This window comes from Gekko japonicus, unplaced genomic scaffold (assembly GCF_001447785.1).
Source record: "Gekko japonicus isolate JY-2015 unplaced genomic scaffold, Gekko_japonicus_V1.1 scaffold425, whole genome shotgun sequence".
In the NCBI taxonomy this organism is placed as follows: Eukaryota; Metazoa; Chordata; class Lepidosauria; order Squamata; family Gekkonidae; genus Gekko; species Gekko japonicus.
The window spans coordinates 59,067-74,284 of NW_015176464.1; the positions used below are offsets into that span (position 1 = coordinate 59,067).

At 43.6% G+C, this 15,218-nt stretch overlaps 1 protein-coding gene across 1 annotated transcript in view; it reads left to right on the forward strand.

Moving 5' to 3' along the window:
• Positions 1 to 1,993: 1,993 nt before the first annotated feature.
• Positions 1,994 to 15,218, forward strand: part of CUL4B (cullin 4B) — a 43,692-nt gene continuing 30,467 nt past the window's right edge. Inside the window, exons 1-3 of the mRNA XM_015427073.1 lie at positions 1,994 to 2,337; positions 3,130 to 3,669; positions 6,878 to 6,993. Coding sequence (XP_015282559.1) covers positions 2,283 to 2,337; positions 3,130 to 3,669; positions 6,878 to 6,993 — 711 coding nt within the window. The 5' untranslated portion in view covers positions 1,994 to 2,282. The remainder of the gene's footprint in view (positions 2,338 to 3,129; positions 3,670 to 6,877; positions 6,994 to 15,218) is intronic.

A 15,218-nucleotide genomic window follows, 5' to 3' on the forward strand; every position in this document is an offset into this window, starting at 1 on the left:
GTTAATTACTCTCAGCATTCCACAATTAAGGATACATCTGCCCATCAATCTCCAACTTGACAGTTATTTCATTCACCGTTTTCCCTCAGAATTAAACCCAAACAAATGGTAACCATATACACTTAGCTAGTTATTCCTGTTTGGTCCTTGAATCTGTTAGACATCTTTATTATGCTGTGTGCTAATTTACTGCTCACCCTCTACCTATATGTATAGACTGGTCATTTCCATTTCATTGTATCTGAATAAGTGTGTGTGCACATGAAAGCTTATACCTTGAATAAAAATTTGTCTTAAAGGTTCCACTGAGCTCAAACTTTGTTCCAGTAATTTCAGGCTAGAGTCTTCTCTTGAAGTTCTTCTGTTGGAGAACAGTGACTCTCAGGTCCCTGCCACACGGCAGGGAATTAGGTGCTAGTACCGCGGCTAAAGTGAGCCGCGGCAAAGTTGGGACGGCGCGGCGGGATCTCACAGATCCCCCGAGCCGCGTCGCAACGCTCCCCGGCACGATCAGATGCCGGGGAGAACGCAGCGGTGGGAAGGGGAGCCTGGCGAACTGCGCATGCTCACACATGCGCAGTTCGGCCAGGAGCCGGGGATGCGCCGGCGCAAGGACGCGCCGGCGATCCCACGGCCAGCGTTGCCGCAGCATTGCTGCGGCCCTCCTTTCTTCCCCCATTTCTTCCAATATAAGTAGCTACCCATATCACACATATAGGAAGCAGTGCAATATACATAATGCTGCTTCCAGTTTCATCCTCAACTGTAAAACTTCACACAAGTCCATAATATTGTGTTCACTTCAAGCTTGCAATCTAGTCTGCACCTGCTTAAGAAGCTACAAAACTTGGCTCTGCAAAGCTGTTTGTATAGAAGATTTTCACCAAGTTACCAGGACAGGGGCAAAACAGAACAGAAATCTATAATCCTTCAAAGAATTTGCCCAACAACATAATCTCTAGTATAAAAGAAAGGTAGGTCAACATAGATGTAAGAGGGGTGTAACTGCATACAATGATCCTGCTCCTTTTTCAAAACAAAGATGAAAGTTCACAAGAATACAAAGATGAATAAATCAATAGAAACTCGTGTCAAACGAAACCACACAACTAAGAGGAATAAAATATGTTTCGAAAGGTTGTGAAAAGGTAAGATAGAATGCTTAATAGTGAAAAAGGAGACTATAACTCTAGTGACTGTAGTAGAGTGGGGGGAGGGGGGTATTTATTATTGCCTTAATTTACACCATGGTTCTCTCCCCAATGACGTTCTGAAGTTTATTCTCCTCTCCTCATAACAACTCTGTGATGTGGATAAGGCTGAGAGTGTGTGACCAACTCAAGGTCACGAAGCAAACTTCCATGGCAGAGTGGAGATTTGAATTCAGGTCTCCCAGATCCTAGTCTGATACTAACCACTACAGCATGTTGGCTTTTAAAGAGGACTTTATACTATAAAAAAATAAATAAAGGGCAGATCAAACCGTAAGTGTTGCTGATGGTGTCAAAAGAATGCAGATTTCACATGCATTAGCAGAACCATTAGGAATATGTGCGTATGCAAAAAATAAAAATCTAGAGAAATAACTGTGTCAGTCTGTTGTACATAAAATAAAAATGTCATTGTAGGTACTATAGATTAAACCAATTTATTATTGCAGAAGCTTGCTTCATTAGATGCATGAATACCTAAAGGGGCGGGAATGTAAACCAAAGCTGCAGCCCTATGGAAACTTACTTTGGAGTTGCTCCATTAAACTCACCGGGACTTACTTGTGTGTAAATCAGTATCGGGTTCAGGCTCAACTCTTAATGGACAGTTAAGCACATTTAACGCTGCATCGGATCACAGCCAAATGATGCCGAGATGCAAAATGAAACCAAGCGAGGAACCAAGGCGTTCCCCTCCCCGTTTCCCTCAACCCATTCCTGGCCAAGGAAAGAAGGGGAGAACACGCCTCCTAAGCCTGCCCCTGAAATGGGCAGGGAGAAGACAAGGGAGGGAAGCTGCATTCGAGAGATCCCAACCGCTCCTTTCTTCCAAGCTTTTACTCCCCCCACCCTGGGAAGCCCGCACGGCTCCATCCGATGGGGCTCAAACCCCGCCGGGCCACGGGAAAAAGAAAGGCCACCCGAAAATCCGCTACAGGGGGCGGGGGGCAACAAGGCTGCTCAGCGCACCCGCCCATCCTTTCTCGGAGAAAAGTGCGGTGGCCCCGCCTCTTTCCATAAGGAAGCTTCAAGCGCTGGAGCGCGAGGATTTTCCAACGGACCAGCCATCCCATGGCTGGGCGCGCGAGAGGCCAGCAGCAGCCACCCGGCAACATGATCACTTCCGGTAGGTCAGAGGACAGAGGAAGGCGGGTGGGGTGCTAGGTAGCGAGGGGGGGGGGAGAGAAGGCCGAGGCGGGGGAGGGAAGGGACGCGAGGAAAGGCCGAGGCGCGAGAGGCAGGGCCGACCACCTTCCTGCCAGAGCCTGGCCAGCCTCTTTCGTCTGGTTGAGCCCCACAGGGGGGAACTTGAAGTCGGTTCCGAGGCGCCCGGCAATGCTTCCGGGCGGGGCGGCCTCCCGACATGCCTAGCAACCGGATGCACCGCCATCTTTAGCCTCCCTGCCTCTCAGCTCTAGTATTGACAATAACAAGCCGCGATCCCAGGCCGGCCTCCCTCTCCCCCCCTCCCTCTCTTGGCAACGAAAGAGGAGGAGGAAGTGGAGGGGAAGTGAGAGAAGGAGAAGGGAGCTCGACTCCCCTCTCCTTCCTCAGGAGAGAGGTGGCCTCGGGCAGGGGGACGAGAGTGAGAAAGAGGGACCCTGCCCGCTTCTTGGAGCGGAGAAGGGGGCAGAGCCGAGAAGGAGGCCTGCCAGCATCGGGAACGGGGAGAGGCGTTCGCTCACTCGGGGCAGGCAGAACTCCCTGAGAGAAGAAACCAACCAGAGGGGGAGGGCAGACAAGAAGCGCTTCTCCTGATCGAGGGGGACCTGCTTGGCAAGGAGGCACAAGCTTTGGATCCCGCCGGCAAGGCAGAGCTCTTCAGTTACCAACTCGGTCTCTTTCTGCGTGTCTGTCACACCAGCAGGATTTGATGCCCTTCAGCCTGCTCACCTCTGTGTGTTCATGTTTCCCACAGGTTTCTCTTCCCCCAACCCCTCAGCAGCAGCAGCTCAGGAGGTCAGACCTGCCACTGATGGTAGCAGCAGTAGCTCCTCCTCCTCGTCCTCCTCTAAGAAGAGAAAATTAAATAGTAATAGTAACAGTAGTGAGAGAGAAGAGGTTGACGCCATCTCCTCCTGCTCTTCCCTTCTTTCCAAAGCCAACTCTTCCTCCTCCACATCCTCCTCTGTCAACACCACTGCTTCTACTGCCTCCTGTTCCTCCTCGGGGGTTGCCTCTTCCAACCATCACCTGCAGAAGAAGTTGCGCTTTGAGGACTCATTGGATTTTATTGGACTTGATGTGAAGATGGCTGAAGAGTCTTCCTCTTCATCCCCTGCTGCCTCTTCTCAGCAGCAGCACCAGCAGCAACTCAAAAATAAAAGCCTTTTAATTTCCTCAGTAGCTGTGGGACACCACGCAAATGGCCTGACCAAAGCTGCCTCCTCCACTGTCTCCAGTTTTGCCAACAGTAAACCTGGTTCAGCCAAGAAGTTAGTGATCAAGAACTTTAAAGGTAACAGACAGCTGTTGTTCCTTATGTCTGACATCTCTGTGGGGTTGGGATGGCCGGTATGTTGTAAAAATCTCTGGGAACATTCAGTACTCTCCTGTAAAGTCCCATGTCAGCACAGGCTAGGCTGCATATTCTCTCCTCACTAGATCCAAGTGAAGCACTTTATTTTCCCCACAGGAGTAAATGGGGAATGTGGGGTTAAACCTGCTCCCTCTAACTGCTGAGCCTGTGAGCTTACTTGGGAATGGACATCTGCTTCCCAGATTGCAGCCTGTTTTGGACTTTGTTCAAGAGAATTATGTAGGACCATTGACAGCTGAACCAGTCTCCTACTATATAGCTCCACCCCTTCATCTCCATATCTCTGCCTCTGTTCAGTTTCTTGGTGTGATGCTAGTGTGGGTACACTATAGTGCGATGGAATCTTAAGCCTTTATAAGAGTGGTAGTGTTTGAAACTGGCTCTTTTTTAAAATAGATATAAATTGCAGCTTGGAAAAACTTATGTATGTGTATTCTTAGAAATTTTTGAGAGATGCAAGTCCCACAGTCAGTCATTTGGAGAATCTTATATACAGTTGTGTGCAGCCTTCTGCTGCTCCCTGTGAAAATAAATGTATTTGAGCAGTACTCCAATAACTCTGCCTCCACTTGAAATCACATATGAGATTTTTTTTTGTTAGGCCAAAGAAGCAGTACTTTGTAGATTGTCTACTTCTTGAATCATATTAGGATAGTGAGACAATATACAATCAGCCCTAGGAATATAATGTGAATTAATGACAATTTGATGGTTCTTTGCCATGGGGTACCTCATCTTGTCTGCTGAGGAAAGATCCTCTTCCTCCCTGACATTCCATGGTAGAGTCAGTGTGGTGTAGTAAATGTTGAACTAAGCTCTGGATTGACCCATGTTCAAATTCCCATTCTGCCATGAAGCTCACTGTATGACCTTGGACTAGTCACTTCCAGGGGAGGGGCTGTGGCTCAGTGGGAGAGCCTCTGCTTTGCATACAGAAGGTTCCAGGTTCAGTCCCTGGCATCTCCAGTTAAAAGTATGAGACAGTAGGTGACGTAAAAAAACTCTACCTGGCAAGATGCTGCCAGTCTGACTAGGCAGTACTGACCTTGATGGACTGATAGTCTGATTCCATATAAGGCAGCTTCATATGTGCCCATGTGTAACATACATCACGGGCTTGTTAGAATATAATGGAGAAAGAGGAACAATCTGCAACAAAGCTCCATAAAAATATGGTAAATATATACAACTTATTATTTATTTATTTATATCTTCGATTTCTACCCCGCTCCAACCCCGAAGGGTCTCTGAGCGGCTTACAAGTTCCAAATTTATCCCTAGCTAAGGCCACGTGTCTACAGGGGTAGGGGCTACCTACCGGCACCCAGGTGGCAGGGCTCACTGTTTTTCTTGGTTGTTCTTCCCGGGCAGTCTTTTGGGTGTCAGTGCTCAGTTCCTGGTGTGGTCGTCTGGTCTGGCAGCTTCTTTTCTTTCTTTCGCGGGCTCCATTAGAGAAAATCCTGTATTATATACATTAAAGTGGCAGTTTCTCAAGTGAGAGAAGGACTGGATTGGAAAACCCACTCTGAGTCCACTTGAGGGGGAGGGCGGAATAGAAGTCCCATGAAATAAAATAAATAGTAAATAAAATATTGCCTCTAATGTTCAGTACTGAATAAGGGACTAGGACTTATTCCTAGTATTTGCGTAAGTGGTTATATACAGATGGGGACAGGCAGTGAAGGTGCGTAGAATGAGAAGTGGACAAACTGAATAAATCCTGGCTGACCCATTCTTTGTGCTGTCAGGTGACATTAATAAAATATGAAGGTAGAAATTCTTGAACAAACGGAGACTTTGAATAGAGTCCTGGCTTATAAAAGTCCTGCAGACTGTTCTGTGGCAAACACCAGTACCTGTAAAGGATAGATAGGTAAAACTGTACAGAGCAATACTTGTTCACTTGTAAGACAGGTATGAAAGTATTTTCTCTTTCAAGGTAATGCATTGTTGTGTATTGTGTGGGAAAATCTTTGGTTCTTATCCCCATCCCCAAAAAACTTCTTGTTTGCCTTTGATAATTATGTGTGCATTTTCCTTTCAACATGTACTTCCTGGCCCTTTATAAAAGTCCGGTTCTCACTGATCCACAATTTCCATGTTTCCTCTGGGCCTCTGATATATATATGACCTGCCATTCATAAGTATATTCTGGATTTATGCGTTGTTGGTGTCCCGCTTCTCTGCCGTCCCTTCCTCTATTCATGGTTCTGGTCAAAACTGAAAAATTCAGAAGTGCTTGAGGGTAGGAATACTTATTTGAGTGTACGTGTTTGTTTTTGATGATATTGGTGGCTGCAGAACCAGAACACCACCTGGTACAGTATAAACAGTATTGGGTATATAAACTGTATTGGACATTAGACAGGTCACATAAGGAGAATACATAACGTCTGGAGAGCTGCATTTTATCTATTGAGCATATCCATAAGTGTAGTTTGAGTTTCATATCTAGGTTACTAACTGTGAGGTGTCCATAGTGACTCAATGTGGACACCTGGTTCATAAAACTGATAACATTTATAACCCACCAGGAAAGCAAACTTTACTTACTCCCATTGAACAGTTCACTAAGATAAAAATGTCTTCCATTCCAACACGATGCTGAAGTTTGGAGAACCTCACTAGAAGGGGAGTTTCAGAGCTTGTAGCATTTCATGAGGACTGTCCCCTGCATATTTAAAAGTATTTTTTTAAATATTCATCCACAAAAGCTTGAACAGTTTTGAGGATGGAGTCAGAAAGAAAAGTACCCCCCAAGAGCAACCTCCTGTTTCACAGGTCAGCCAAGTCCTTGCAAAGGAATAGTCACAGCTAATGGGAAAACTCTATGTAGTTCTGTATTCTTTCATTGTGGATGAATCTAGATGATACTGCTCTGACAGGAGCATTTTTGGACAGAGATCTGTATCTTCATGAAATAATTTGCATGGTAAAAATACGAGTGCAACATCACTCTTAGAGACCATGTAGTCATAAACACAATTTATTCCTAGATTGAGTTTGACATTGAAATAATTCTGGGGGGGTCACTGTTGAATGTTCTCTATTTAAGCTTCTAATTCTTGCATTCTTGAATTGTGTATTTGCAGCAATCAAAGGATTTTATTTTTTTAATATTTTCCAGACAAACCTAAACTGCCTGAAAATTATACAGATGAAACCTGGCAAAAACTGAAGGAAGCTGTAGAAGCAATTCAAAACAGTACTTCAATTAAATACAATTTAGAAGAGCTCTATCAGGTAAGCATTAAAATATTATAGCCTTCAGAATGACAGGTGGAGCCCTGTATACCTACAACAGTCCTGTTTTAGGGCTTGTCCTCTGTGGGGGGTACCGTCAGCTCCTTGTTTGCATTGGATGGTGAGTGTAATTACAGGACGAGGAGCAGACTCTGGTTGATTAGAGGATCTATTCACACAACTCATTTTTGGACTTGTTTTCTATCCCAGTTGTCTGTCTTTTCTCCCCCTGCCCCAAAAGAAAAAAAGAACCCAGGAAGAATCTTCAGATAGTGAATTAGTTAGCCGAGCAGCTGGCTGAGAGCCCAGGCTTCTGACACAATCACGATGGAGTGTATACGAAAATCTTTCCAAATGATTTGTGGTGGCTAGGGTTCCAGCTCTGGGTTGGGAAATACCTGGAGATTTTGGGGGTGGAGCCTGGGGAGTATGGTGTTTGGAGAGGGGAGGGGCCTCAGTGTGATTTAATAGCATAGAATTCATCCTCCAAATCAACCGTTTTCTCCAGGGGAACTGCTTTTGGTCACCTGGAGATCAATTGTAACAGCAAGAGAGCTCCAAGTGCTACCTGGAAGCTGGCAGCCCTAATAGTGGCTCTTTAAAAGTGTGGTCAATCTTCATTACTTTGTGAAGTCACAAAGTTCTGAGGAGCTGGGGGTAGAGAAAAAACATGTTTCAGAGAGAGTATTCCTGGTCTGCCCTGAAAATATCTGAACATATACTTGGTAGGGAAGTGAGAACTCTGCTCACCCCTGCTTTAGGATCTTTATTGATTTGATTTGTGGGCTGCCCTCCCCCTCATGATCTGGAAACTACAGCTGGTCCAGAATGTGGCAGTGCAGGTCCTTACTGGAACACCACAGACCGTACAGCTGCACTGGCTCCAGGTGGAGTACCAGATCAGGTGCAAGGCGTTGGTATTAACTAGGGATGGCACAAACTGGGTAAATGGTGGTTCGTGGTTCATTTGATTCCTCAAACTTTCACGAATTCCCCCTGTTTCCCAAACTGGTTCATTGGTTTATGAGTTTGAGAGATGGTAGAACAGCCTTCTCATGAGTTAGAGATGCCAAACTCACAGGGAGCCTTCAGCAGGCTCTCCTCCACCTGCCCTCCAAGTCTGGTGAAGATTGGATTTGGGATGTCTGAGTTATACCCCCCCAAGCAGGTGCCCCCAGGAAAGCTCAGCTCTAGCCTCCCCTTGAATCAGCCATGCAGGAAAGCAAGCAATTCTTCCTCTCTCATGATGACTTTCACATGACGACTAACTCCTCTCTTCCTGCTGCAAAGTGAAAGCAGCTGAGTCAGGGTGCGGTATATAGAGCAAGATGGGCGTTCTGTGGTTGGCTCCCAGAGCAGCCAATCAAGCTATGGACAACTGCAATAGGTGTTTCTAGGGCTCTCCATGAGTCCACCACCAGCATTGCCTAGGAATTGATTGAATCAGCACCAGTTCTGACGAACCAGTTCTAACGAACCTCCATGGAAAAAAGGCAGTTCATTTTTGGATTCAGGAACGATGCCACCAAATGAACCCGTTAGAAACAACCTCTCTGGTATACCCCCAGAAGAGCACTACACTGTCAGAAAAGAACCTACTGGTGATCCCCAACCCAAAAGACATCTGGCTGTCCTTGACCAGAGCCAGGTCCTTTTAGGCTCTGGCTCCAACCTGGTAGAACTCTCCCCTGTGGGGCCTTATGCAGTTATGCAGGGCTTGCAAGGCAGAGATGTTCCGCGAGGCTTTCGGTTGAGAACAGCGATGGGTTCCATCTCGTCTGGCACTCCCCCCCCCCTCTGTTTCCTGCCTCCCCTACGAGGCAGTGGCACAATCTGAAATATTTAGCACTGTCTGGTAATGTCTTAATTGTGTATTGTTTTACAGTTTTTGAACTGTTTTTATTAATTTATGAATATTCTTTATTGCTGCTCACCGCCCTGAGCCTTGTGTGCACTGGGGAGGGCGGTCTAAAAGTTTATAAATTAAATAAATAAATACATTTCAATAAATACATATATACAAATTAAAAAAAACAGTAATAATCAAAACAGATCAGATGGCATGATGTGGTCTGTGGGGTTGCAAAGAGTCGGACTCGACTGTGCGACTGAACAACAACAAATCCTTTTCCTAAGGGGGGAAGCAACAGGGAGGCCAGACTTGATGGCAAGTCGTTGCTGTCCTCAACCATAGGCCTATGGCTATTTCCATTTGCTTTGAGGCCAAGTTATTTGTCAGTGACCTGAGTTAAAGCTGAATCATGGCATGGTAAATGGTAGATCAAGGTAGGCAGCCATGTTGGTCTGAAGCAACAGAACAAACTTAGAGTCCAGTGGCACCTTTAAGACCAACAAAGTTTTATTCAAGGTGTGAACTTTCGTGTGCACGCACATTTCGTCAGACAATGAAATGGAATTACCCATCATAATTGTATATATACAGGGTGGCTTGGTAAATTAGCATGCAAAATAGTGAAGATGTTTTTAACAGATAAGAAGAATGGCAAGCTTGTGTTCTGGTTATCATCTGTTTGGATTCAACTGGGCGAAAAAACAACAAAGAATAAATGGACACAAATCTGACATCAGGAATCACAGGAGTGAGAAACCTGTAGGGGAACACTTCAGCCTTCCAGGACATTCAATGGCTAACCTCAAAGTAGCTGTTTTATTGCAAAGGACCTTCGGGAACACAATGGAAAGGGAAATTGCTGAATTACAAGTTATTATAACACTCAGAACAAAAACCCCACATTGGTTTCTTATCCTATTACATATGCTAAATCATTCAGTCCTCACATATGTATTCTCACCAAGAAGGGCTATACATCCCCTATATTTTAATGTTTTTTTAAATAGTATATTATAATAGTGATTGTAATGCAATGAAATATTTTGTTGATCTCTGACATAGCACCACACCCCAGGAAAAGGATTCTGTCAGTTAACTCCATGTTTTAGTGAAGCAGAATGTTACTTTGGAGCCAGTTTGGTGTAGTGGTTAAATGCGTGGACTCTATTCTGGGAGAACCGGGTTTAATTCCCCACTCCTCCACTTGCACCTGGCTGGATGACCTTGGGCAAGCCGTAGCTCTGATAAGAGCTGTTCTTGAAAAACAGCAGTTTCTGTCAAGAGCTCTCTCAGCCCCACCTACCTCACAGGGTGTCTGTTGTGGGGAGGGGAAGGGAAAGGAGTTTGTAAGCCGCTCTGAGACACCTTTGGGTAGTGAAGGGCGGGGTATAAATCCAATCTCTTCTTCTACTACTTTAAAAAAATCTGAGTTTACTACTCTTAACAATTAAAAATATAACTGAATATGTAATGTAATTTGGAATGGTAGATTTAAATGTAATTCTCGGTTCTGGTGACGAGAAAAATACTCTACACAACCAAGATGCTTTAAACTTTGCCTCCATGCTAGAAAGGAGATGGATGGAAATCTAATGACTGAATTCTCACAATTTAGGGTTACGTATGTTGTTTTTCCCCCTCAGTTAAACCCAAACAGATGATAACCAAAACCCAAGCTTGTCATTCTTTTTATCTGTTAAAAAAACATGTTCATGCTAATTTACCAAGCCACCCTGTATATATACAAGTATGATCTGTAATTCCATTTCATTGTCTGACGAAGTGTGTGTGCACACAAAAACTCTCACCTTGAATAAAACTTTATTGGTCTTAAAGGTGCCACTGGACTCTAACTTTGTTGTATGGTAAAAGGTAGATGCTCCTACACAGAAGTTTCTTCAGAGTAACAAATTGGAAAGTTAAAGTCACAGCAAAGGAATGGCTTACTCTGGCCTACCTACTGCAGATTCCTTCCATTTCTCTCTTGGGCTCACCTGTTTAATCTTTCTTCTTCTACACCCCTTCTCCAGCTTCTTGTGTCAATCTCTTATTTTTATCATCATCATGCTTAACATATTTGTAACCCATCTTTTAAACAAAATTCTCTAAGGTGGTTCACAGTCTATGAAAAACTGTACTGTAATAATATTAGCATAACATAACAATACACAATATGTAGGAGAGCTTGCTGTGTGTAAAGGCACCAGATGATGCAAAATAGTGTCACTCACAGCTTATACCTCTGAAATTCCATGGTCTTTGGATTGCAATGTTTATACTTTTTCCCCATACCAATGTGTACATGATATGTTTGTCCAATTATACTATACTTTATACATCAATTGCAAGAAAGCTTATGCCTCAGTAAAGCTGTTATAGCTCTAAAGTGCAACAAGACTGCTCTTGCTTTTGCTGCAATAGAATATCATGGCTGTCTGTCTAGCACACTTTGTGTATTTATAATTTTTCTTTTTTAAGATTAAAAGTAAGTGGAGATCAAGTCAGTACTCTAGCTAATTATTTAGGTATGCAAAGTTAAAGGTATGCATGAAGTTTAATTTTTAAAAACTAGGAAAGAAAGTTACCGAGACTGGAATCCAAATTACGGTGTTAACCGCCAATGGGTCTCAGTCTTTCTGGGATTGGGCTTTTTTCAGTTTGTGATCTTTGACTACACTAGGCAAAACAGAAAACAGTACTTGAAAAATTTTAAGTTCTAAGTATCTGCCTCAAACACTTGAGCTTATTGGATTTGCTCAGCATTGTCATAAAGTATGCTTAGGAAATCAAAGAACAATTTTGATGTAATGCATTTTTAATTCCTAGCGCCAAGATGTTAATTTATAAATTTAGGGTCGGTGGCCTTTAACTATCCTTTTTCGGTGCTTAACTGGTGGTTTGTTGTTATCTTTAACATTAATTGACTTAAATATTTTAATTCTGTTCTTGGCTGCCTGAGACCTACAGGTTTCCCTCAGAAAACTAAACATTTAATTAATTGAATGAAACAGATCCATGATGTTTTAGTGGGCTCATGTTGTCTTGATGGAGTGATCTAGCAATACTTCTTTCCATGTTCTAATGTTTCTGAACCATTTTTTGCTCTGTATTAAATCTTATGTCATTTTTTTTTTGTAATTAGATAATATGACAAGTATAACACTATAAAATACTGCGTGGTTTTGAGTTCATGTTTATTTTTTCATTTATTCTTGTAGTTAAATATACAGTCTGAAAAGGTTTCCTGGAGAGCTGCTGTAGTCCACCGATCCTTATTTTTTATAATTGAATTAAGCATATTTCTGAGGAGTTGCTTTGCACCTTCTTCAGGTTCTCTTTTTACTCCTGAGAATGTTGTATGCAGATTTTTTGGTTCAGTTTCTATACAGTGTGTTGCAAATATTTTCCAAAGGACAGACTAATCCAGGGCCTTCTGACTTTAGGGTACTGTATAGCACCTCTGGTTCAAATATAGCTGTGTGAGATTTCAGGGTATGGATCTTGAAAACAATTAATAGAAGACTCTTGTATTTAAAGGAGCATTTTGCTTATGTGATATAACAGAACTGTAATTATTTCTTAAATTATCATTGTTAGGAAGGAGTGTAATTCATTTCTTAAAATAAGATAAAGGTTGGACAAAAAAAATTAAAGCTTTATTGCTACTGTTCACGTTTCAGATGAGGCCTAGCTGTTTTGCATTTTATTCTACTTTTGTAGTCCTGGTTAAAGTTCCCAAACATTTTGTATAAAACTCAGAGCTTGCTTTTCATTATGTAGCTGTGATTGTCCAATCTTGAACATGTCTGTCCGTCATAGCTCCTATTTAGGATAAAGACCAGATTCTGCAGCCCCCAGACTGGGTGTTGATGGAACCTTTATCAGGGCAGCCTTTGGTTCTGAGACTTCATTTTCTGATCACCTTGGATATTGTTGTGTTGGGTAACTTTACTTTGCTGTCCAACCTTTGCAGCCAAAGAGAGACTCTTAAATGCTTGTCTTTTTCTTGTTAGTCCCTTCAGAAAAAGGGATGAGAAATAGAACATCTCATTGTTACTGCCCCTGTCCACTTAAAACCCAATTCTAAGGGAGGTGGCTAGTAATTTTATTAAGCAGTTGTACATTATACTTGCTCATGCATAGCAATTACAGGGGGCTGGGTTTTGGAGCATTACTCATTTGGCATGTTGTTTACCAAAAGATTGTTTGGCATTGTGGTGGACTTCCACAACAGCATGTACTTTGGGGTAAAGTGCATTTATTCAGTCAGCCCATTCAACCATTTAGGGATTAGCTGTCCTTATGTGCATTCTCTGGAAGTCCATCAGCCTTTATGTGCATTCTCTGGAGGTCCATCAGGGCTTTATGGACCCCCTGTGTACAAAACTATAACTGTGCCAGTATGAGAGAGTCTAAAAGCCTAGCAGTGGTGGTTTCTGTTGAGACTATTTGTTTGAATCTAAAAATAAACACCTTGGGTTAAAAATAGTCATATAAATTGCTGGTGATGTGAATGCTAAATAAACGAGTTCTGCTTATAAGCAGCTGCCTGGTAAATGGATCCAATTCCAAATGTGCCTCTTCAGGCACCATTGTCTAAACCACAACAGAAAGATCCTTTTATTCCACACACCTTAAAATAAATGTCTTGTTGTCCTGATTTGAACAGCGATAAGTTTGTTATCACGCTCCTTCCTTTACCAGTGAAAAATAAATAAATCATGATGAAAAAGCAGCAGGCATTTTGAGTCTCTCACTTTAGCAATGTTTGGTATATAGCTTTGAGACACAGCTGTTTGTTCTAGACCACTTTCTCCTAGCCCGTGTGGCTTGGGAGTCCCCCCTCTCCGATGGATCTGCACAGTTCTTTTGAGAACTCTGTTAATTCATTCTTATTATAAGTAAGTTGATTATATGGTGTCTTAAGGTACATGCTGCTTTATATAGGAATTGAACTAACATTAACAGATGAAGAAAAGATCGTTCCCTGCCCCCCTCAACTGGATTTCAGCTGTTGAAAGTATAAGTGGATTAACAGAAGCAAACACAGTTCTGTGTACTTAGACTTTGTCTTAGCATTTCTATAGTACACTTCAAATATTCAAAGCCATACACATGCATTCTCAGTAAATCATGATTTATTTATTTATTATTTTATTTCTATACTACCCTCCGCGAACGGGCTCAGGACGGTTCACAACAATCTCAGTACAATACCATTAAAACAGCAATTAAAATAACAATTACAATGGTAAAACCATAAAATACCGTGCACACAAACTAGTTCCGATGTCAATTTGGCAATACTGATATTAAGATCTAGGCCACCGATGTCAATTTAACAGTACCGATGATAAGATCCAGGCCACTGAAGGGGAGATAACCAGGAGGAAAGAGGGAGGTCTGCCTCCTCAATCAAAGGCCTGGTGGAAGAGCTCCGTCTTGCAGGCCCTGCGGAACTGTAATCGATCCCACAGGGCCCTGATCATGTATGGGAGCTCATTCCACCAGGTGCGGGCCAAGGCCGAAAAAGCCCTGGCCCTGGTCGAGGCTAGTCAGATGTCCCTGGGCCTGGGGACTGCTACAAGATGTTGTTTCATAGACCTCAGTGTCCTCAGGTTCATATGGGGAGAGGCGGTCTCGAAGGTATGCTGGCCCCTGGCCACATAGGGCTTTAAAGATAAGTACCAGCACCTTGGAATGGATCCGGAATTCAATAGGCAGCCAGTACAGTTCACGCAGGACTGGGTGGATGCAAGCCTGCACAGGCATCACTGTCAACACCCATGCTGCTGCGTTCTGCACTAGCTGCAACTTCCGGAGCAGGATCAAGGGCAGCCCCATGTAGAGAGAGTTACAATAGTCCTGTCTGGAAGTGACCATTGCATGGGTCACTGTAGCTAGGTCTCGTGGGGTGAGATAAGGTGCCAACTGCCTGAGATGAAAAAAGGCCAATCTGGCAGTGGCGGCGACCTGGACCTCCATAGAAAGGGAGGCATCCAGGAGCACCCCCAGATTCTTCACCCTTGACGTTGGCACCAATGGAGCCCCATCGAAGGTTGGGCACCTGATTCCCTGACTCAATGCCCCACAGCTCAGATACAGGACCTCCGTCTTAGATGGATTTCGCTTTAGTCGGCTCTGTCGCAACCATCCAGCCACAGCCTGTAACACCCAGTCCAGATCACATGGGGCCATGTCCAGGCAGCCATCCATCAGTAGATAGAGCTGGGTGTCATCTGTATACTGGTGAAAACCCAGACCATACCCTCAGATAATCTGAGCAAGGGGGCGCATATAGATATTGAACAACATGGGGGAGATAATTGCTCCCTGTGGCACACCACATTCCAGCGCATGCCGTTGAGATAAC